We start from the raw sequence: 24,983 nt of genomic DNA on the forward strand, positions 1-24,983 counted from the left end.
TTTTGTTCTTAATCTTGAATTTGTTGCTACTCTGAAACTCCATTATGTATGTTTTATTCTTCTTGCTTTTGTTTGATGATTCCTGTTTCTATTCTATTGGCATCAATTTTAAACCTTGCTATGAGTTGTAGATTATCAGTGGGGGATTATGGTCCAGCAGAGGTGCTTCTTACATCATGGATCTCCAGAACCTGGGACGTTCAGCTGAGAAAATTTTAGAGGTTAATGGTGATAAGTTCAACATTTTGGCATCTAAATTTTGGTCAACCTGGGTTGGCCCTGGAGCTAGGAGGAGTAAGCTAATGTTTAGAACTTGGAAAGGAGACAAAGAATTTGAACCTCAATCAGAGAATACAGCTGACACAACTGTTACCACGACTATTCCAGGCTTACCAGATTTGAAGGCAGCCGGAGAGGGTTCTGTACACCACCCTTTATCTGCTAAGGAGTCATTTAAAGCAGCAGTGACATTTTTGTTCAGAAAATGGTACCTTCGTGCTGTTTCATTCTGGAAGAACATAAAGCAACTTTCAGAAAATACCCTCCAGTTAATGGTAAGAAGTTTGGCCAGTTTTTTAAACCACCCCCTTGTTTAATGCTTACCCAAATCCTCATTTTTGTTGGTGCGCTGGATGAATTTTGATGTAGCAAAAAGGTTTCTAGATCTTTTTTTGGGGTGGGGGTGGGGGGCTTACATCTTTCTTTTTGAAAAGTGTTTCTGAAGGGACAAACTCGTCGTATATAGACGTTTATTGTTGAGATTTGTTGGACTGATACTGTAACATATTGAGATTAATAAAAGACTGCTCATCAAGATTTTTACCCCTACTGGGTTCCATGAGTGGCATGATATTTTTTGGTCTGTAACTCTATATGTGTGCTTATCTGTCTCCTAATTGGGTAACATACATGTATTTTTATCCATATGACATTTCTTGTTTATTTTAACATCAGGTCAGATCAAATTGGAACGATTTCCTACATATTATTAAGGATCTTCAACTACCAAGCATGGATCATCTTATTTCGACAATAGGTAATGTCAATTGTAAAGTTGTCAGTTTCTATGTGCCTCATCCTAGAATGTTGCTTGCGTAGTTGCGTGAATCCTATTAACCTTGTCATCTGCAAACTCCAAGCACTAATTTTCTCTAGCCTATGTTGCTTATTACAGTGCAATGGTTTGAGAGGAGAAGTAAAGCATTTGAGCCTACTTATTTATATGGCGTGGAAAAGGTCAGACTCTTCCTGGCCTATTATATTTTGGTCATTTGGTCTTCTTTGACATGTTTTTCTTTGGTGATGGCCTTCTTACAAACTTCTGTTGAACACGTTTGAAAGTTTTAGGCTACTCTTCGGTGAGGATAATAGTGTATGCAACTAGTCAATCCCCAGCTGGTAAAAAACCCATTAACTGATAACTGCTTCTCGACAAGTTCAGTGCAAGGTTCCATTTCGAGGGTATTTTCTGTTAAACTCTAAAAAATATCCTTGTTGTTCCTTTGTCCAATCACCCTTAGGTTAGTACTTAGTTCCAATCCTGCCGGTTTGTATCTACCACCACGGCATTGCCATATCAACTATCGACCATCATCAGCCTTTACCGTCAACCTATAGCCACCACGGCAATGCAATCTTTAAGTTCAGCGAGGGTAAACGATGAGCAGAAAATTTTAGGCAATGAAAGAAGTTCAACCTTATTAGATTAGAGGCATATTCACTTATTGAAAAGGATCTGAAAAGCAGCAGAATATTCACAATTGTATAGTATTAGCAATGTGGTTTTGAGTGATGACATAGTTTCTTGATACAACTGCATTCAAGCCTTGAGTTGGTTAAGAGGATCAGAAGACCCAATTGTTGTTCGTTTTATGCTTGTATTCATGTAAGCATCGTATGATGAACAGTATTCATTTTAGGAGCTTTCCCACATGTTCATTTCTTTTCTGCAGGGTTATTTCTTGCTTTCTGAAGGTGCTAAAACTCGTCATGGTGTCCGAACAATCAATATCACAATTTCTGCTCGAAATCCTTGCTTTGGAAACAGGTTTTTGTTCAGTACTTTTTGAACCCTTCCTGTTTGCAAGCTTTTAAGTGCCAAAGGTCGCTGTAATGTTAGCACTTTCTCATATGTTGAAAACTTTGATCTGACATAGAATTTAGGAGAAATACCTTTCAACCAACATGCAAGCACGCTGCATGTTGTATTTTAAGAGTATCATCAATGACCTTACATTGGATCTTGTGAAATTTGCATCTCTCACTAAATGTTTCCACTTCAGCATATATTAATCCTTGAGAGTTTGCTTCTTAGATTCCAAAAGTGTATTATCCAGCTAACAATTTTGACAAATACTAGGTCGAGTAACAATTTTGCATGTCTATTTATTTTCATCTTGAGTTGAATATGGCCTTTGGTAACGTTGATCTTGCACTCAGATAATAAGAATTGGTGCTTTATTTCAATGAACAGTTGAACACTACGATAATAACTCCTATATCATTGCAACATGAATTTTTCTTTGATATAATAGAACCTGTAGATTTGTGTGCAACACTGCAATTTGTACTTTGTTGCAAAATGTGAGATATTTCTTTCTCTACAATCATACATTTTTCTCTGCTACAGTAGTACAGTTTTCTTCGAGTGGGTGTTTGTGATGTGTTGGCATGTAAATATACGATCCAATTGGATTGTCTGCAGACTGCAGTAGAATGCCATCTCAATTTTCTCTACGTTTTCCTTTTCAGGTGGCAGCAACTTTTGATAAACAGCATTGTTGGATATGATACTATACTTACAAACAGCTTGGTGAATTCTCCTGGTCATGGTATGCATCTGATTCTATTCTGCATGTACCAACCTTTAACCATTCTACAAATGATCACAGACTTGGTTCATAATAACAAAGTAACAAGTAACAACACAGCTGACTTGCTTGGAAGCGTGTCAAACAACAGATTTTTGCACTTTGTATAATTGTTTGCACTACGATCCATTTATGATCTAATGTTTTGGTCTTTGGATGTTTTGCAGGCTATTTATACAACTTTCAGACGAAGGAGCTCTATGATCTTAGTTATGGGCATGAACCACCAGAAGGTCCTACAAGATTTGGAGGTTAGTATAGTTAACTTTGTTTTCTCAACATGTTGAGTCAATTCTTGAGTGTTCTCTACATGACATCACTATTGTGCATTTGTTCCACTAAAGTTCTATACATGTCAATGGCTAAATTATAATGAACTTTCTAATTGGAAAATATGGAACCAAAAAGTCCTTAATTTTGGGCTTTTGATTGCTTTTCATAGCATACATGCTCTTATCTTCCTCTCTGTGCATCAAATCTGATGCATTACAACTTTGGTGTTTGCAGATTACTTTGTGACAAAATGTGGTGTCCTTCTAATGTCACTCTTTGTCTTTTTCACAACCACCATGTCTGTTTCATTTACTTTGAGAGAAACACAATCCCGCATGCTTAGATTCACAGGTTGGTGTTCTTTCTGTAGGTTGCGGCCTGGACTGCTTTGCACTTAATATTATTTGATTCACCTAGTGTGTTGTTCTTCCTTAAAATTTTCAGTGCAGCTTCAACACCATGCACGCCACCACCTGCCAACCTTTCAGTTGATATTCGTGCATGTCATCGAATCATTGGTTTTTGTGCCGGTAATGGGAAATATTCTTTGGCGTTTTGGAGTATTTGTAGTTTGTGATGAAAATACATTCGCTGCAGAATTCACCAAACTTCTATATTAGCTCACTCATTATTTTGTTCTGATCTTTGTAGATTATGATTGGGATTCTCTTTTTTCTATTTGAGTTCTATGATGATCAATTGCTTGCGTTTCTTGTTTTGACTCTTGTATGGTTATGCGAGCTATTCACGATGATCAGGTAATGGTTTACATGGAAGTATTACTGGATTTTTTATTATACTCTACTCCTGATGTGAAACACCTACCCTTTTAGAGAATTCACTGTTTCATACAAATTCCTGTTGGGTCTGGTTCGGGTCGGGTCGGGTTCATTGTGATCCAGGGGCACCAAAATGAAAAAAAAACTCTCGTCTTTCAGGCGTAAAGAGTATTTTAACGGGGCCCCAGGCACCCAGCTAACAGCTACAATTTGACAGCGCCTTCCCCCAAACAGTGACTTTTGCTGTGTTCTATAGGCTAGAGTTAATAATACGAAGTCGTGATGTCCCACGGCAAATTTTCCCTAAGGGAATATCTAGGCCTTTTGCTCAATGTAACTGCTGAGAGAGCAACTAAAATAAAAGATATGTGGGCAGAGAAAGCTAAAATTAAACCACTTAGTCTTGTCGAAATAGTATAAGGCGGGTAGCATGAATGCATCTATCAGAAATGATCTTGTGTAGGACGAAATTTTCAAGCTAATCATTCTTAAATACTTATCCTTAAATCTTTGCTTTTCAGTGTGCGGACATCCATATCGATGCAGTTCTTTCCACGCTTCTTCTTGCTGTATTTTTTGGTTTTCCATATCTACTTCTTCTCATATACCTATGGTATGTGTGTATCAAACTTCTTTTTTCTGACTGAACTATTGATTAACTAATGACACATTTCTGGCGCTTTATGACTTATGCTTTACCAGGCTTCTCATATCTGGCTTTCTCTGCTACGGCAGCATTCATGCAGCACCTGATTTTATATTTTTGGAACCGTTTTGAGGTAAGTTAATGTCTCATTTCTGTGTTTTTGTATTTCTTTATCTAATGCTTGTTACTCTCTCCGTCCCAAAACAGTGACCTTATAGGTCTGGGCACGGGAATTTTTAAGGAGTGAAAAAGGTTTGGTGCGCAGAAAACAAAAAGGAGAGAGATAGAGAACAGTGTTTTAAAGGCATCGCCTAGGCGACGCCTAGGTGTCCAGGCGATCGAATAATTCTAGGTGCCTTGCTCGCGTAGGTGCCACCTAGGCGTTAAGGCAGTGGTCCAACTCCTTGTCTCGCCTTACCGCCTTAAGAACACTGATAGAGAGAGATGGAGATAGGCCTTACCGCCTTAAGGACACTGATAGAGAGAGATGGAAATAGTATGTATTGGAAAAAGAGAGAGGTGTATTGAGAAAAGAGAGGTGCATTGAGATCCTATAAGGTCAAGTATTTTGGGACAATTTGAATCCTGTAAGATCATCCAGGATGGAGGGAGTACTACATTTTGATGTACTTTTATGTTTATGTTTTTTTAGAAAATAATCATCGATCACTATCTGTTAAATGTTTCAAAGTTTAATATCCATATATGTATTTTTTTTAGCTTTTGAACAGTCTTTTGTATGCACCACTTGTCATAACTTTCATGTGAATCAGAAAATTAACCAAAAATTGGTTGATTCACTTTGGAGTTAGATTAGTGTGCATATATAGGATTCATTAGCTCCATTAAATCCTTGTCACCCAATGTGTACTTCGTGTTTGCGTGTGCTGCTTCAGGTGCCAGCTCTCCAGAGATTCATGCGAAGTCGAGCACACATTCACCAGCAAACAGGTGTCCACATTACATCCTCAACTATCTACACTTCTACCTTACACATTGCTAGGGTAAATGTGAGGGACCCTGGTACAATAAACGATGGCCTCGGTGCTGCTCGTGAAGCAGATGCCCTATTGGTTCAGGATGAGTCTACCAGGAGCCAGCAAGAGGGTCAACAGAATGGAATTTCTGAGCCAGCTGCCAACAATGCTCTCCAGTATCAAGAGCAAAACCCTCAGCGAGCTGGAAGTACCCCTGCAGGCTCAGGCTCCCTCAACCCATTTGGGTCCCTTTTGCTGTGGTTGCTGGGAGGCGGTGCTTCTGATGGCATAGTTTCTTTCTTCTCTATGTTCAGAGATGTTCGTGATCATGGTCAAGATTACACCGATCCACCTCGAAATGGAAATGATCAGGTGACATAGAATCACGGGGATGAAAGTGGGCCAATTACTGAACTCGAGTGCTTGGGCGGCAGTAGTCTCTTTCTAATATGATATAATGCCAGCACCTCCCGTCAAAAGGATAATGACGAATATTGGTGGCAACTATACAGACTGGTGTCGCTGGAGATGCCATGTTAGTGTTATCTGTTTCTCACTTTTTTAGTTAGTAGGTAAGGGTGAAGGTTGTATCTATATTCATTACATGTGCACATTCCCTACCGTCTGAATGGGAGCGCCCGTCCCAGTCCTGTACAGAAATGTCAACTCACAGCAGATTGTGCACATTCTTTTTGTACTCCCATGGGCGGGTGCTGGCCTGGAACATGCAGTGTGTGCACCACTGTCACTGAATTGGACAGTTAATGGTTTGGATACATCGTTGCATGTACTGTTCCAACTTCCAAATTCTGAATTCTGTGCTTGCAGATTAGTTCCTGAAAATCATGTTTTTCAGTGTTCCTTGGAGTTTTGAACACCGATGTCCATTCACTGAATGCGGTCAGTTTGAAACTTCTAATGGTGTTATGGGGCCATTTTGCCGTCCCGGCGCATCATTTTAATCTTTGTATCGTAGGCTGATACAATAAGGACACACTTCAGGACGACTACTGATCTCTGTTTTAAATTATAAACCGTTTTAGTTTTACCCCAAATTATTTTAGTTTTACTAGTTTTATATAGACAAATATGTCGACATTTAATGCAAAGCCAAGTAAATGCATTATACATGTATATATTAAGTTTGATTTATTGTAATTACTTAGAGCATCTTCAATAGTTATGTAAATTTCAGCTATCTAAATCACAGATTTAAGAAGTTGCTAAATAACTTTATAAGTAAAAAATGTAAGTTTTTCAATAGTTCTCTAAATATAGGTTATAGTTTTGTTTTGTATCTATGCACATAAAAACAAATAGGTCATAAATGTCAACAATCACCTTCATTATCTACATGATGCAGTCAACATTTTTATGTAGAGAGTTGCTAAATGGTTGCTAAATGTAGAGGGGAAATGAAATTAGATGAGAAGTTGCTAAATTTAGGAAGTTAATTTTGAGAACTGTTGAAGTTTTTTTGTTAACTACCTAAAGTATTGATTTAGGAAGTCTTTTAGATAACTATTGGAGTTGATCTTCTTTCCTAAAACTCGTTCAAGTCTACGAGAAATTAGACCACTCAAATCTTATTAAGGATCGAAGGAGATTAATGTAAAAATAAACTAATTTACATCTCCACCGAACTAGCCATTATAGTTCTAGAGCGCACCAAGCCACCAGCGAGGCGCGCCAACGAGCAACTTCTTCGCTTGGTTAAAGTGAACTGAAATCTCTCGCTCGGCCCCGATGACCACCGTGCCGAAGCCCTTCCCTTCCTAGCTCCATCACATATTAGATCTTGTTCTTTTACATCAATCTAGTTCTAAATTAATATGGATTAAAATTAAATCCATGTCACAGTTTATGCCAAAAAACCCAAAATAATTCAAGGCCGTTCAAAAAAATTTATTCAGATAAACCCATTATAGATTATAATCTAAGAGTTTGGAAATTTTTTAAACTATGGAAAACATTAATTATATCTATAGCTCATTAGATATGAAACAAATTTATAAAATTATTGCAAAAGTTTATATTAGAATCTATAGATCAAAAGAATAACTTGTTTGAAAAGATATATGGATTAAATGACAGATTTAATTCTACCATGAGGTATAATCATATAGATTCACTAGGTATGTGCCCGTGCGTTGCGACAGCGTATAAATTATTCGATAACTGTTAGTGCATAACGATCACATGAAAATGAACAACATATATATATCATCAAACTCAATATCTCACAAATTCACATTAATAACATGAAATGTGTGCGCAACTCAAATAGGGATAATTTGTTTCCTAATATACCGCCAATATTTACAACTGACAATGGCGTCCTCCGCAGAGAATATTTGAGAGAGCCAATGCTGCCTTATACTACAGTCACAATAAAACCAGAAAAGAAAAAGTAAGTTTTCATCATAAAAACCAAATAATAAAGTAGAGATAGTGCATTACAGGTATTTTGGATATCTTTATTCACTAATAAAAAAGAGTGGAATATACAACTGACCAGGTTAGTCAGGTTCCCCACTTTAGGAGGTATTGTCCCACTTATGTTGTTATTAGGTATGTGCCTGTGCGTTGCCACGAGATATGGAGCATGAGAGCGGCGTCTAGGTTACAAATATATTTTTTGTTTATTTTTAAACATTAAGATATATGTTGTCTGTTGGTTAGTTCCAAATTTCTACAGCATAGGGTGTGGGTTCAAGTACTTATTCTGTACTATTTTTTGCGGACGCTGGATATTAGGAGGGTGATAAATTAGCCAGCTTGTTTACGGATCCAACAGGAACGGGCAGAATTAGCTGCATATTAGGAGTATCAGTTTTTTTCGGGCTTATTGCTTTTTTAGGTCTCTCTTCGTTGCCGCTCGCCAAAATACCTCGGTATTCGTAGCGCTCGTCTAATTACCCCACTTAAACCCCTTTCCTAGCTAAAATACCCCACTGCACTAATTACCTGTTATAATGGACATTTATACCCTTACACCGTTTCTTAACGTCACGTTCCCGTTTCTTCATTTTCTCTGCCGTGTGACAGATGCATCATGCTGTTGCAGCTGCGTGCGCTTGTGCTACTGTCCAACCATTCTTTTAATAGAACAATGCATGCTACTTCAGCATATCCTTTCCCAGCACTAATCACCTTTAGGTGTCCCAGTCCTCTAGACTTAGCATTCAACTATTGAATTATGGCTGGCAAAATCACCCCACTCAACCTCTCACTTATCCGTCTCCTTTTCTCCCACAACACCATAATCTTTTCTCTAATCTTATCAGCTAATTCAACTACTGGAAGGTCTTTATGATCTTTCACCCAGTTATTGAAACACTCGGCCAAGTTGTTATTTATGTAGTCACATTTAATATCACGATCAAAAGTACATCTCATCCATTTGAAAGGATGGTTCCTATGTAACCAAGCATGTACATCAGGATCAACTTGCAAAATTGGACCAAGATGACTATTAAAAACTTCAGTTCGATATGCTCTTGCAGCAGGGTACATGCCTCTATAGCTGTTGCCATGAAAATTCTTAATAAAATTTTGCATCAGATGTCTAAAGCACTCTCTCTTGTCTGTATTAGGAAAAACAAGTTCTACAGCAGTCTCCAACCCCTTACATGCATCTGTACATATAGCAAGCTTATCTATATTGCCCAATGCTTTTCTCAATTGTGTCACAAACCAAACCCAATTATCTTTTGTTTCACCATCTATAAAACCAAAAGCAATTGGGTACATCCAATTATGCCCATCTAGTGCGGTTGCAGCAGCTAAATGCCCATTCCATCTACCATTCAGACACGTGGAGTCCACGCTGAGGTAAGGTCTACAACTTCCAAGGAACCCTTGTATACATGGGCCAAGTGCACAAAAAAATCTATGGAAGTACACTTTCCTATCTACAACCTGTGTGTCTATCTCCACAACACTATTGGGGGACCTCAACAAAACCTCTGCCTTCCATTGATACAACAACCTAAAACTATCATCCCATGTACCATACATTTTTTTCAATGCTTTCTGCAGCCCTTTATATGCAGTGTCATAAGTTATTTGTACCTTATATGTTGCTTGAAGTCTCTTTTGTAGGTCCTTAGCACCTATAGTTGGCTCAATCCTAAGTATAGGAAGTGCCTTCTGTGCTACCCATCCTTGAGTAGCATTCAACCCATCCAACCGGCTGCTTGAGGCACATGAATGCTCATTCACCAACAATGTGACCTATATCACAAACCCAAATTGAATATTAGCAAGTAAATTAAAAAATAAACACTAAAGTAAATTAAAAAATAAACACTAAAGTAAATTAAAAAAATAAACACTAAAGTACCATGACACTTCCATCTGGTTTTTTTGAACCATTTAGTCTCCAAGGACATTGGCCACCATTCCCTTGACAATACACCCTGTATCTTTCTTTGTCTGACTTTATTGTTCCAAGAAGAAATTCTTCGTTTATAGCATATTGCCTCACAGCTAGCCTGAATTCTACCATTGAGGGGTAGATAATACCCAAATGCATCTCTGGACGATCTACATCATGTAATATATTGAAACTTTCTGGAATATCGTCGTCAACCAGCCCGTCAGCATCATAGTCATTCAAATCTGCACCATTACTCTGCGGACCAAAACTTGATTGTGAAGCAAATTGTGCTGTTGCACCATGCTGTGAATCATCCTCATCTCTAAGACCCAATGTGATGTATATCTCATCCTCATCAATACGTCCAATTCCCTCATGAATTTCATGCTCCTCAATTTGTAGCATGGACCAATCAAACAATGTTCCACAGTAAAACCAATGTCTTCTCTATCACCAGTACCACTGCCACTGGATTCACTTCCCTTGTCGATGCCTGTACTTACAATTTCATCGTCCATGATCGCTTCATAGTAAAGAAAAGCCATTGTTTATATTTATATGATCATAGAAATTAAATATGCAGGCTACAGATGATAGTTTTAGGTACCTGGGATGCTCTACGTAATTATCACTGAGATTAAATCTGACGTCCTACTCAAGTGCAGGTTGTAGAACGCCAAGTACCTGGCAAGTCTACCAGCCGCACTGGATGAAGAACCTGGCAAACCAAAATTCACATTATAATAGGTAACTGCGATGGCGCACGGGATGAAGTACTTGGCAAGTCTACCAGCCGCACGGGAAAGGAGCACGGGATGAAGTACCTGGCAAGTCTACCAGCCGCACAGGAAAGGATATGCAGCCGCACGGGATGAACCACCAGCGATCGGATGGAGCGGGCAACTGCGATGGCGCTGCCGCCGGCGTGACAGAGAAGATGAAGACCTAGCTGCGATGGCGGCGCGAAAGGACGCATGCAACAGTCATCGGGCACAAGTAACAGCAGAGAACGTGATGTAAGGGTATAAATGTCCATTATAACAGGTAATTAGTGCAGTGGGGTATTTTAGCTAGGAAAGGGGTTTAAGTGGGGTAATTAGACGAGCGCTACGAATACCGGGGTATTTTGGCGAGCGGCAACGAAGAGAGACCTAAAAAAGCAATAAGCCCGTTTTTTCCCTGTGGCTATGCTGCTGCATTATCGTTTGTGATGCTTTTGTAAAATTTGAAAACTCATCTATGAGTGTTGTCGCAACAGGAAACAACAGTGCGGCAGGGAAAACAGAATTTGGCTCCACACGGCGAGGGTATGCTACGGCGGCAACGCAACGCGCGCATGGCATGGAGGCCGGAGTCGGGCCTGGTGGTGACACGTTTCAGGCTCAGTGCACACCTGTCCCGTGCAGCCAGCCTGGACGGCGATCTCTCTCACGCAGACGTCAGCTAAACGCTGCCTAGACCAGCTGCTGCAGGCAGAGAAAAAAAGACGGGAACCCACAGCAAAGCTATGCAAACCAAATTGTGTGCTCCCTGCTCCGTTTCGGTCGACTCAGCCACGAAAAGAAAACCCCGGGCGCCATGCGGAAAAACCACCAGACGACCCAACGCCTATTGCCCCTGCGCTCCGCTTTATTAGCAAAAGATCCCAGCAGCACAAGCTGCCTTGCCCTTCGGTGATCACAAGGACAACATTCGAGCAGCAGCAAGACGACGCAGGTTCAGCGACCGGTTTCCGCGATGTGCCGCGCCACGGTGATAGAGGGCGGCTTCCTCCGCCCGCCCCCATCCTGGCACCTCGACATCCGCGCTTTCTACCTTCGCTTCTCCTCCTGCTCTGCCACGATGCCCCGCGGAGCTCACGCTGGCCTACCACCCGCCCATCGGGGGCGCAGCGCAGGGGCTAAACGGTCGTGCGCTCCCGCCAGTCGCGCCCGCCAAGGTCACGCTCCGCCGGGTCACCGCCGCCAGGGAGGAGGTCGCGGCGGAGGGCGTCTTCTACGCGCGGCGCGAGGGGGTGTGGCACGTGGAGTGCCGCGGGGCGCTGGCCTCGCTGGAGGTGTGCATGGCGGAGGTGGTGGTGCTCGCGGAGGGCGGCGTGCTGATGCGGGACAGGGCCCGCGCGGCCGGCCAGGGCCGGATGCGGTGCGGAGCCACCCGGCTGGAGGGGATACCGGAGGAGGACGCCACCACGGGCCTCTGCGGCTGGTGCCGCTGCGAGTGCGACAACGACGGGTGGGAGGTGGTTGGGGACGCGGAGGAGGAGGAGGAGTAGGAGGTCGAGATGGACACGGTGCGGTGGGCGATGGAGGTGGGCGTGTGGGCCGTGTGCCTCGGCGTTGGCCTCCTCACCACGGCCGCGTGCGTTCTCTGCGTCGGTGTGGGGCCATTGGGCCATCGCGCGCGGAAGGCGGAGGCGTCGGTGTGGGGTCGTTGGGCCATCACGCGCGGAAGGCGGAGGCGGGGGCATGGCCATGCCAGGCGCCCACATTGCATTCTTAATTAGTAACTAGGTGAATGCCCGTGCATTGCAACGGAAACACATAATAACCTAACGTGGTCTGAAACAGATATAGAGCTGCAAAGATGGGTCCAGGAATTGAGGCGAACACAGATCTGAATTCCCAGGATAATGAAAATGACCCATGATTATTATAGAAAACATAAGTATTCACATTCTAAGATATAAAATAGCATAAAAGTGGAACGAGGGCGTCCACACTGTCCGTCTCGTGGGCCTCGCTCCTGCCGCTCAAGCACGAAAGAAGCCTCGACGTTGCGTTCTGGCCCTCGACGCCATCCGCGATATGACCTTCCACTTCCTCTACCGAGCGTGCTCATTCCTAGCTTCCCTCCTGCCTCCGCATCGGATTCTCGTGCTGAGGCTGGAAAGTTATACCATGAGCTTAGCTTCCCCCTCGACGTACCATCCGCGTCCTCCGACCGGTCGCGCATGGAGCTTCTGGAACCTCGGGTGCATCTGGCTTCCACGCAGGCCACATCCCGTCCGCCCAAGGTTCGTAAGGCTTCAACCTAGAAAGCAAGCAAAAAACCCAATACCTTACAATTTTGAAAATAGAATGGAATAGAATGACCAAATTTATACCTTATTCATGAAATGTGCTTCAGCTCTAGCGTACTAACCTCCTGCATAAAGCTACCGTTGTAGAAACCACCACAGCTATTTCTGTTCTGCATGGGAGAGTTCCTTTATACATTTGAAATCTAGGTAGTGTGCCAATTATGTTGTTGAAACCTTCACATGCATGCAGCTTCAAGTTCGGACCGTCTGAATAAAGTTATCCCTGCATAAACAGGGGTTAGAGAAGTGCACCCACAGGTTCAGTTTCTGTATTGAAGCAAACAGTATTCTGGTGACCTTGAGCATATGCAAAGCACTGTAGCAAAGTGAGCACTGAAACAGAAATGAATAGCAAAACATTATCACATCAAGCAACCTTCCATGGTGGTGCTCTGCAAGCGCCTGCTTAAAGTGGTTGCAGAAAACGACTTAGTAAAACAATTAAATATGCCTACTTGATGGCATTGCTCAACATTGTTTATACACCATCAGGCAATTGTTGGCATTCATAGAAAAAAGGTGTTATCACTGTATATGTACGTTCTTCAGTATGCACACATGTTGAGTTTCTTCAAGCATGTCAGATTATAATGCTAATAAACTACAACCAGCAATTACAAAAGACCTAGGAAATCCACAGTACCTCGCCCAATGATCTATCCTTGGCCTTGTCTCCAGTAATGTGATTCGTCATCCCTGGTGGACCACAAACATGAATAAACAATAATTATGAAACATATGCTATTGACAATCCAAGAAATGAAGATGATGTTGGAGATCACAAGCAACTTCATGAGCATCTCCAGGAGTTCCCTATCCAAACTTTTATAGTCAAAATATAGGTTTATGCAACAAAAAATCACCCTCCAGCAGCACCCCTATCCAACATCTTATATTTAATCGTATCCTAAGTCACCCTCACTTTCCCTCAAATATGGTGTCGAGGAATTGTTGGAGGAAACATTTAGGAAGAGATTTTTTTTGTCTGGATGCACCTATACGGTGACATAGGGGAATTAAGTTTACATTAACAAAATTAATCAAACTTACTTTGTTAAAAACAAAAATATAAAGAATCTCAGGTTTGCAACTTTTCTTCGAATTTGCAATGATACCAGAAAAAAACGTGGTGAACCAGAATCACATCTTTAGACCATGGAAGGCACTTTTAGAATCGCTAGCCTAAGAAACAATGGGGAGAAATGGAGTCATTCAATACTCAGTCCAAAGCCCACCTTGGCAAATCTCCAAGTTTCTTCCTTTAGCCAAGACAGTTCATAATAGTATTCAGTTAATTTATTTAGTATTCTAAACCATGCCTCCTGGTGACATAAATTGGTGTTCCAAAAGTTTGTATCCAACTACTTTGCAAGTTCCCAAAAACTAAATCAAGTAATCTCACTGCAGACCAAACCGTAAGTTATACTGTTATAGTCTGCCAGATTGTACGTTATGCTTGTATGTACTACTTAGTTATCAGTTTCAGGAATGTTGACTACAGATGAAAAGAACCACCATAGGTATTTCAGTCTACCTTGCCATTGAGCACCAATAACTCACCATCTACCCATCGAGGATTTTTGAATCCAGGCTGAGCTATTCTACCCTGACATTTATAACTGGCAATCTGGGAGAAAAGAAGGAAGTATAATTACAATGAAAAAAACTGCACGTGACTTTCATTTCTCAGAATATAACAAACTAATATTCGAGCATATTTCAAACAATCTTATCTGCAGACAGAAATTACCACACCGAATTCCTCTGGATACACGCCCCGATGCTCAAGCCGCTTGCCCTTCCCAATCTTCGCACGGAATGTTATCTAAGACAATATATGATCAGTAGAATATCATGGGAGCCATATTGATATCATTTTTTAGAAAATAAAAGTTGCAAACCTGGCCAGCAGGGACACTCAGATCACCAGTCAACTTTACTGCTTCGACATACTCGAAAAACTCAACGTCATCGGATTGCAATAATTAGCATGGATCCTGAAGCACCTTAATTAAGTAAACTAAATGATTCGTAACACATTATGGTCCTCCCCAACCACCCCCACCCACAAAAAAAGTTGTCGCTTTTCTTTTTGCGAGTGCAGAGTTATGCTGGTGGCAGAGCTTCTAGTGCACACATTCTAATGTCACTGAAACAGATTGCAATAAACTAATAGTAGTGGAAGCACAATCTCAAATGAGTATCAGGTGGCAAGTAAAAGTAAGTCTAAGAATGAAATCCATATAGGCAAAAGGTGAACAGAAGTATGCATTCAGGTGGATTTGTTGGTTATTACAGAACACTGAGCAAACCAGAAAAACATCTGTTTATGTTAGGTAATGTTGAGCTAAATGGACAGACCAAAATAGTTACGTCACAGAACAAAGAGAATAAATACTGAAAGAGGTAGGTGTCACTCACAACTTCTACATTATTTTGGTATTCAGAACTTGAACTCCAGTTTCTGCAAAATGTGGCCTCCAGACCGTCAGGTCCAATGCCTTTGTGGCAAGAAAGGTGGCAGTGGAAACTACTAATACTATCTGCTGCTGTCACTTTCCAACACAAGAGCAAAATTTAAAAAGATCACTCGGATCAAATCCCGTTCAGCGGTTACCCACGTGAATTTTAGTCGAAAACATCCCAACGGACACAATCAAATGACCGGTGGCCGGCAGTTCAGGCCCATCCTCGTGCAGGCTCTAAAATTTGAGGTGTCGTTTGATTAACCTTAAATTATGTTTGTTTAAATTTATGTGTAATTAAATACCACACTAAAAATTAATATTAACCAATTTAAACTTATTATCACTGGTATTCGAGTGTAAATCATTACTATTGTCATTCTGTTCGTTTGGTTTTAATCTATACCGAAGTCTACTATTTTTACACTATTTTATCTATATAGATTATAGGTGTAGCAATCCGAGCAACTGATTTTAATCAACCAAACGGCATCAGACAAGTACAGATCCATGGCCCCACCCAGGAACTTGGGAATGGCGAGGTCCACTCCATGACGCCACATGGCAGAGCTTCAGCTCATTTTTAAGTTGAGCCAGAGCTCAAGACCAAGAATGAAAATTTGACTTGGATATACATCTAATACAATTTGTTTGGAGACTTTGGATTAGGTTGAAATAAAAAGTACTCAGTGAACTGAATTGTAACCATGTGTTGGTGGCCAGGGAATCAACTGGATCAATTAGATTGCCAAAACACATTACATGTTGGTGTGCCATGGCGTCGCCTTCCGTTTCTTTCTTGTAAGCATAAGAAACGGTGATTCGGCAGTTGCATAACTGTTGGTTGTTCATGACCTGAAAATATAGTAGAGAAAGTAGCATGAAACAAATGCCAGACAGCCAGAACCATTGCAAATTGAAATACAGGAAATCAGTGTGATGATTCCATTACCTCTATTGCTTGACCAGATGATTCAAAGGACTCATAGCTCACAAAGCCAAAGCCTTTCTAATTTTAGGATCTTGCATTATCTTCGACAAAAGAAAAAGAATATCAATAAATTATTGCAGGTGACAACTATGCTTCAGAAAATAACAGACCGCAACAGATGATGTGAGGTGTTACTCCTAACACCAGTTTTAATTTTATAATTGATACATGACACTTACAGGATCATTGATTAGATGAGTTTATCTTAGGAGCATGCACACACGGAGCTATGCATAGAATACCCAAAAGGATATATGAGCAATATCAAACAGGATAATGGTTACCATGATTTTAGCTCATCTACTCTCTAAGATATTATTGTATTTTGTACAAATGAAAGCAATTAGTGCTATCAAGTGATGAGCACTTAATAATTTGAAATTGACTAAACACTGTTACACATAAGTTATATTGGCACAAGACCTTGAAAGTAGTTGAATTATGAGATTCAAGTATAGTGAATTTAGTTTACTTTATATGTAAGCTATTGTTTTTTTATTTGATTCAGCCATTTGTATAACACTGCTACTCATAAATCAGATATTATGTTCACCAGTTCGGCTGCTAGATAATCACTAAATATTATTCCTACTGCATTATTCCTACCAATTTGAGGACATAGTGTGTGTTTTGAACTCAAGAATTGTACATAATGCTGAGATACACATTGCACAGGTTGTCTCTATTCAGAAGAAGAAAATCATGTAATGCCCCTTTGTGGTCCTTACCTGGGAGCTTGGGGACGCTGAGTCTCTTGCAGAGCACATTGCAGAAATGGTTACAATTCCTAGAGAGGTGAGAGATGAGAGGAGATTGTATGAGTGGCCCGACCACTCCCGGATGAGCCCACACAAGATCCAGTATACCACGCTCGGTCTCAAAACAACAAAGAAATGGTACTACAAAATAGACAGGAGTTATTATGTTGACATTATGAATCAATATCGAGTGTCGAGTCGGAGTAAAGATACGAAACAGAAAGAACCATACCCACCTGCAGTGTTGCAATACAAGGTCCAAGACAAAGTAAATCAATGTTAGATTCAGGTCCATGAGCCTTGAGAAAAGAAACAAGGATTTCCATTAGTAGACCCCAAAGCTTGAAGAGCAATGGTGACAACTCATCTCCCTATAAACACTAAAAAGTCTAGAAAAGGAAAGCCAATGTGTTTGTTTGTTCAAAAGAAAAGTGCAGTATGGGGGAATGCAGCTGCTGATGCTTTTCTTTTATTCGGATTTATCGAACTATGTCATAAGCCAAAAGTATGTTAAAATAGAACTGTGCTCGGCAGTAACGTGTTTACTACAATATCCACAATCGAGGGTGCAGTAAAGCTATTTGAAAAAAATCAGATCACCTGCGATCGTTTTATATCAGGACTACCCAAGGACCAAAGGATGTGCTTAAGTTATAATGTAGGCTAGCTTAAAACACAAAACATGTGAACCATTGAACCTATGATATATAGCCCATGATGTGACGGTCTAAAAGAAATCAAAACATAAAATTAGGCATCACCCTGTAAACAATATGAACGAGAACATAAACTGCGCAAGAATTTAGACACATCAAAAGTGCAAGGACCAAATTCGCCTATCTCCCACATAGCCACAGTGTGTACGAACCGTGTGACAAAGAAATGAACTACAAAGAACAAAGTGCGCCAAAACCCAGAAAAATTAAGACTCTAAAGTCATGCGGCTCTTGCTTAGCTTACCCCTAATGTGTAAGAATCGTATGTCAGGACGGTAGCTGTGGCCAGCCCCTGGGGCACACTCTGCTCATAAGCCACCGCGTTGGCCCAATGCATCACTATCTGAGGGAAGTGCACCAAATCACAAGATGCTTTCTTTGAGCCAAAAAAACCGAGCGGCCGAGTCGCCTGTTACCTTCTTGAGCTCTCGGATCACCTTCTCCCTCTTATTTTCATCCTCCGGCGACAAAACGACCCCCTCATCCTTCAAGAACTGGGCCATGACAGAGGGCGCACGAATTAGTCGGAAAGAAGTCGGAGACTCGGAATGGGAGGGGGAACCCGATCAAGGTTGAACCTCCGGGACGGAGCTCACCTGCACGAGAGAACTGCTGCGGCGATGATCCACCTCCGCGAGCAAGCTAGGGTGGGGCTGGCGCTGTATGACGATCGGGGCTGGGGGAAGAAGCGACGATGGGATCGAGGCCGGCTGCAAGGAGGCTATGGAGGTACGGGACCTTCTACCACGTCGACGAGGCGCCGAAGGTAGGAGGAGCACGGGGCACCGTGGGGGCGCCTAGACCTAGCGCCGCGACCCCACGCCCCGGGTTCTGTTGTTGCCGCCATGGGCATTGGGGGCGGGTGGGAGCACGAGGTACCCTATGGACCTCTGCCGTTGCGACGTGCAGAAGGGTGAGCGGCGGGGGCGGGCGTCGCGCGGCGTCGGCGGTGTCTCGGGCGGGCTTGCGCGGTGTGGCTGTTTGGTACGGGGCGGCGGGCGGGCGCTAGCAAGCCGAGGCCGGGGGACGGGGGTGTGGGCTGTGCGGTTCCCGCGCGTGTAGGGAGGCGGCGGATGCGGGCGTGCGGTGCGGCATGGCTGGCGGGGGTTTCGCAGCGTGCGGGCTGTGGGATTTCGCGGCGGGGGTTTCGCGGCGGGCGGGCGTGGGGTCGCGGCGGGGGCGGTCTACACTATGCCCTTAATAGTTAGTAGAGATAGAGATTTGGCAGACAGGGAATTGTACTTTAATTATAAGATGAGAATGCAGATTACCTACATAGCCTACATACTGTATTAAGCTAACTCACTATCTCCAAAATCGACATTTTGCTCAATATTCATCGGAGTCAAAATATCCCGGTATCATATCAAGAACACCACGATAAACTACAGCATATAATCTACCCCGAAAAAATTCCATATTTCCATTCTCCATCAGTCAAACAATCATGATCCCGTTTCTGCACAAGTATCAGATCAGCAAAAAAAGTCCTGCAGTTTCACAATCGAACATATTTATGAATTTGACTGAACAAGTGGATACCTTAGAGAGGAACTGATCTGAGGCGAGCCTGTAGTTGCTATCCGCGTGATCCTTGGGCACCACCCTCTCATCCACCCAGAACACATGCCATTTACTCCAATCCACCACCTCTAGGTACAGCGGCTCCGCTAGTTTCCTGCGGACCCCAAACGTCAAGACCTAAGGCACCCCAAGAAATCAAGAACTTCGCGGTCAGAGGTGGGTCCGGAACCTGAGGGCCTTGACGAGGGAGCCGCCGGAGAGCACGACGGTGAAGGCGCTAGCAAGCCGAGGCCGGGGGACGGGGGCGCGGGCTGTGCGGTTCCCGCGCGCGTAGGAAGGCGGTCGATGCGGGCGTGCGGTTTCCTGCGGACCCCAAACGTCAAGACCTAAGGCACCCCAAGAAATCAAGAACTTCGCGGTCGGAGGTGGGTCCGGAACCTGAGGGCCTTGATGAGGGAGCCGCCGGAGAGCACGACGGTGAAGGCGCTAGCAAGCCGAGGCCGGGGGACGGGGGCGCGGGCTGTGCGGTTCCCGCGCGCGTAGGAAGGCGGCCGATGCGGGCGTGCGGTGCGGCATGGCTGGCGGGGGTTTCGCAGCGTGCGGGCATGGGGTTTCGCGGCGGGCGGGCGTGGGGTCGCGGCGGGGGCGGTCTACACTATGTCCTTAATAGTTAGTAGAGATTAGTAGTAGGGATTGTAAAGCTCCCTAGTAAAAAGGAATATAAATAAATTTTCATATGCAAAAGGTCCATTACAAAATTATAAATGGCAGTTGACATACAAAATATTCGATAAAATGTTAGTGCACAACAATCACATAAAAACAAACACAACTGGGCTATTCGCTTTAGATTAAAGCCAGTTATTTGGACTGCTGCAACTGTCATCCATAGAGACAAAACACTGTAGAAGCCGGTACAGATTAAAACAAATTGAATAGGCTGAACATATATTATCGACCTCAATGTCTCACGAACAAGACAACACAATGAAACAATTAATGTTTTCTGTTACATGGCGTTTGGTGAAATGTTGCTTTGAATAACCAAAACAAAAAGTATTTGTAAAAGAAATCAACTTACTAAAATGTTGTCTATGATTTATATGTTACTGAAGAATACATTCATACATACCATACCAGATCCTTGACATGTTTACATGTTTTAGGCACAGTTCTAGGAGGGACACCACTTCCATCAGCGACAAATAAATACAAATCCAGAACTGAACCATTTCCGGCTACTGCTAATGTTTCACCCTCACAAGTCACAATATTTCTACAAGAGCTTGTGCAAATCCTTGGTAGGCTTGCTATCAATAATCAGGGTTACCTCCGGCCGATAGGGTGACAGATGTGTTCTCAAACTTGTTGAAAGCCAAGCTCAACCACCTACATGAAAGTTCACTGTTATTAATCAGAACAAAAAACTAATAAAGGTACAAAAGCGACGAACAAGTTTTATTCTTATTCCTTATTTTGCATTTGAACAACAATAATACGTTTGTTAGGGGCAATAGTATGAATGATTTCCAAGTGACTTAATCCATATGTGCATATAATGGGTATCAGCATGAAATAGCAACACAAATCTATTGCCACTTTGTAGCTTGAAATGCAAAATATTTGAAACGGCTTATAGAAAACATGTTATGAAACATATCCATGTAAGCTACCTTAAGTAAAGTAGAAGTCCATATCTAGTGGCTACGTCCATAGTGTTCCAACAAAATAAAAGAGTTAGTTAGATACTTAAATCGGTACCATTTGTTCAAAACGATAAACACAGAATGTCATGTTGTGACTGATACTACACTGACACTAGGACTTCAGAAAAAAATAAAAACGCATGTACACTCTGAAGTGTAAGGGGATCACAAACCTTTCTCGTTGGACAACGCCGTAAACTCCTTCCATATATCCTGTCAACAAGAACATAAAGACATAGCACATTAGCACTGATGGTTCAATATAAAAGCACGGAGTAGAGAAAATTAAAGGAACCCAATCAACACCAGACTTTAGAAATTGCAGTGGCGGTCTCTCACCTCGACCTTGTCGAGCTTCCCCTCGTGGAGCACCTTGAATAGGGCAAACCTCGTGGGGGATTAGAAGAGCACCAACATCTCCGCCTACAACCAGTCCCCAATTAACTCAGCCGAAACAACAGATACCCACCCCTTAACCTGCATCATACAAGAGGTGTCAAACGGATTCCTGACTTCGCACTTAATTTTAGGATATGTAGGAGATGCTCTTAAACAAGTTACAAGTTCACTACAAATTTAAGGAGTGACAAACAGATTCCCGACTTCGCACTTAATAAGGAGAATAAATTAAGAACATGTGCAACTGACGAAGGAAACAAAGCAGTACCAGAATAAGATGCAACAAAAAATAGAAATAAAACAATCACACTGACTCACTGTGCAGGATGAGCAGGGGACTGGGGCCAGCCAAGAGAGAACACCAGCGTCCCTGCGAACTGTGGTGCTGGCCGTAGGCCGGCTGGCACAGGAGCACTTGGTCAATGACGCAACGACAAGCGACAGCACAGAAAAAGGCGGGACACAGGTAGATCTGCACAGCACCGCCTAACCCGCTACCCAGCGCCTAGCAGGAGCTAGCCTTCACGCCGACATGGAGAACGGAGGTCGAAGGGCGCTGGGCGCGGTCGGGGATTCGGTGGACGGCGGAGCAGGAGCGTTTGCGCTTCTCTTGGCGGACCGCAGAAGCGCAGACGCGGGCGACTGCAAGAACTCAAAGAGTTGCTGAATCTGCTCAACGAAGGGAACGAAGTCCCTGCTCATACAAGAGGTGTCAGAAGAAAGCAGTGCTCATCACAGCTACTACCACCATATCGTAACCTAGCTCCGATGAATAAAAACAGAAGGCATACTAATTCGCAGGCATTCTAGTTCTAGCTACTGCATGCAAATTCATGACAGAACGGGATTCATGACGACAGTACGAAAGGTCAGAAGAACACCGCCGGATGACCGAGGCCTGCAGGTCGCGACGAGCGGGAGGCGGCTGGGAGGACTCGACGCTCGGCGGATGGCTAGGTGGCGTAGGGGGCTAGCACGAGGGCTCGAGTAGGTGGCGTAGGGGGTAAGCGCGAGGGCTCGAGTTGGTATGGCACGAACCTGTCGTGGATCTGGAGCTAGTCGATCATGGTGGCCATTCGCATCTTGTCCTCCTCGGGGAGGCCATCCAGGTCGCCGAGCATGCTCCTATCCATGGTCGTCACCGCCGCCGCTACGGATCCAGCACCTAAACAGCTGCCACGGATCTTGTCAGATGTTACGAACAACCCCCTGAAACTCGTCGAGAGCCGAGATCCACACCGGGAGAAGCAGGTAAGGAGAAGAATCAATCAGATTTACCTGGCTGGCGAAGACGATCCGAACCAGACGAGATCCATCGTCGTCATCCACCATCTCCACTAAGGCACCGTCTGACGAACAGATCCACGACGCTATCCGATTCGGACGGGGCGCAGAGGTAGGCAACAATACTTATGTGTTTGTGAAAGGGTTAAATGCAATATTTGTAATTCAATTAACATGAAAGATATTGGTCATGGTTTCGTAGATCATCTGTCAAGTTTCATGAAATTAAACAAAAAAACTGATTCAACTAAGGGTGCTATGTATGGTTACCAAAACATATATACTAAATCAAACTTAAACAAAAAACTGATTACCCAGACATAGCAATTAACCCGAGTGTTTAACCTTGCAATTTTTTTTGCTTCAGTAGTAATGGGACGTCATCTATGTTGAGGCATGTTAAAAAAATTAACTTCCAACTACTGTCTAATAGAGCTGAAGTGAGCAACTATTTTGATTTAGTCTAAATTGCGAACTGGGGATGATTACTTTGCAAAATGAAAATGCATCCCAACGACTGTTTTGATTTAGTCTAAATTGCGGACTGAGGATGATTACTTTGAAAAAAATACATGCCTCCCAACAACTGTTTTGCGGACTGGTAAAATGAACATGGGTCTGGGCGTTACACTATAAAAAAGGGATAGATTGGAAGAAAATAAGTCACTGAAGCTATGCTATGTCTGGTTACCAAAACATCTAGCCAAAATCAAAATTAAAGAATAAAACTGGTTACCCAGACATAGCAATTGTATTGTAAGTAGGAAAGTACCCGGCTGCGATTGAAATTATGGATGTGTGCACAAACTGACTGAGTAGTAGATACTAACAGATATGAGTAGTAACAGGTACATACTCAGGTATGAGTAGTAGATAAGATGTATATGCTTCATTAATAACATGAATACTTGCAGTATCTGCTGATTTCCTTCGGGAAATCTAGACCCTTCAGCTGCTAGAGAGATGGGAAGAGTTGATTCTCTACATATTAAGATGATATCACAAAGAGTTTACCATACAACTTGGATAGTGTCACAGAAATTTAATCGTCGGTTAGCGAAGGTGTTACATAAGGAAACAGGATCTGCTGTTTGCCTACCAGAAGTTCTGCAGGCTACTGTTCTTCAAAAAGCCAAGGACTTGCCTATTCTCAAGGCAGTAAGAGTTCATTACTTCTCCACCAAAAGAAGGGCCCTGCTTGTTGGGTAGGAATGCAGAAGCAGTTCAAGTGTAGGATAGCAAGCTCTCCCGGTCAGATATGAAGAAAATAAGCAAATCTGTGTAAAAAATAAGAGGTTTAGAGATCTATTTGTTACCTGGAACCTAGCATTGATAGAAAACAAAGTTTCAAATCATGCTTCGAGAAGCTGCATAAAAGAAGTATATATTGTAAATGTAAATGGTCATCTTCTCAATAATTATAGATGTATGACATTCTAGCAATTGCTTATAGAAAATCAGATTGTTGCATGTATCTAACACCTTCTGTAGCAACACGCCAGCACGTCGACATCGTGCCTCGCCTAGCAGTGGATGTACAATGAGACTGAAGAATCCCCAGCACGGCAGTTCAGCCAGATCTCCATACAGGCACCCCAGATCCCTCTCGTCCATGGTCCACCGTATCCCAACCGGTAGCGCCTCGGGGCCAAAGCCGGTGCAGAGGTGCATCACCAGCGCACCAAACACTAGAATCAACTCTTGATCTGTACCGCTGCAACAGTTAACCAAAACAATCCAAGTGCCCAATCGTCACAGAAGATGCAAACTAAACAAGCCAAGAAAATACAAATTATCGTGCACACATAATTATCAAACTGGAAACCATGCTCAGAGAGATGTTAACCACATGGACAATGAATTTACTACATTTGTTAGAGACAGTTAGTGTGTACAAACTAATGTCACAGAAGGTTAGTTAGGCAAAGGTCCAAATGATAGAAACCGCATCAAACAAGAGTTTCTCCTCCAATTTCAGGACGGGCTATTTAAGCCTAGCTAGTTAGCTCAATAACTAAAAAATACAAATCACTAAGTGCAACCATCCTACTAATTCATGAACGGTCCAAATACTCTACTTTTGTTGTTGGCTTTAATGGAGCACCACAAGTCATTATTCAGTGAACATATTCTCT

At 42.6% G+C, this 24,983-nt stretch overlaps 1 protein-coding gene, 1 non-coding gene and 1 pseudogene across 2 annotated transcripts; 2 read left to right on the top strand and 1 right to left on the bottom strand.

Annotated features, from left to right (window-relative positions):
• Positions 1 to 3,801: 3,801 nt before the first annotated feature.
• On the top strand, positions 3,802 to 6,342 carry LOC100383714 (uncharacterized). Its single transcript, NM_001176351.1, has 3 exons — positions 3,802 to 3,901; positions 4,444 to 4,701; positions 5,465 to 6,342. Exons 2-3 carry the CDS (start codon positions 4,585 to 4,587, stop codon positions 5,924 to 5,926), a joined length of 579 nt encoding a protein of 192 aa, NP_001169822.1. The 5' UTR covers positions 3,802 to 3,901; positions 4,444 to 4,584; the 3' UTR covers positions 5,927 to 6,342.
• Positions 6,343 to 11,663: 5,321 nt separating this feature from the next.
• Positions 11,664 to 12,572, top strand: LOC109939637 (uncharacterized; annotated as a pseudogene).
• Positions 12,573 to 22,213: 9,641 nt separating this feature from the next.
• LOC111589439 (small nucleolar RNA snoR1) lies at positions 22,214 to 22,304 on the bottom strand. The gene has a single exon (XR_004849860.1). It is a non-coding gene; the product is annotated as a small nucleolar RNA snoR1 (small nucleolar RNA).
• Positions 22,305 to 24,983: the final 2,679 nt, after the last annotated feature.

This window comes from Zea mays, chromosome 5, assembly GCF_902167145.1.
Source record: "Zea mays cultivar B73 chromosome 5, Zm-B73-REFERENCE-NAM-5.0, whole genome shotgun sequence".
NCBI classification, from domain to species: Eukaryota; Viridiplantae; Streptophyta; class Magnoliopsida; order Poales; family Poaceae; genus Zea; species Zea mays.

Bases quoted from the DNA above. Each gene is read 5' to 3' on its own strand.
- LOC100383714 (NM_001176351.1), top strand. From the start codon at position 4,585: ATGACACATTTCTGGCGCTTTATGACTTATGCTTTACCAGGCTTCTCA. The intron at 4,702-5,464 runs GTAAGTTAATGT...GTGCTGCTTCAG, and splicing joins ATTTTTGGAACCGTTTTGAG to GTGCCAGCTCTCCAGAGATT.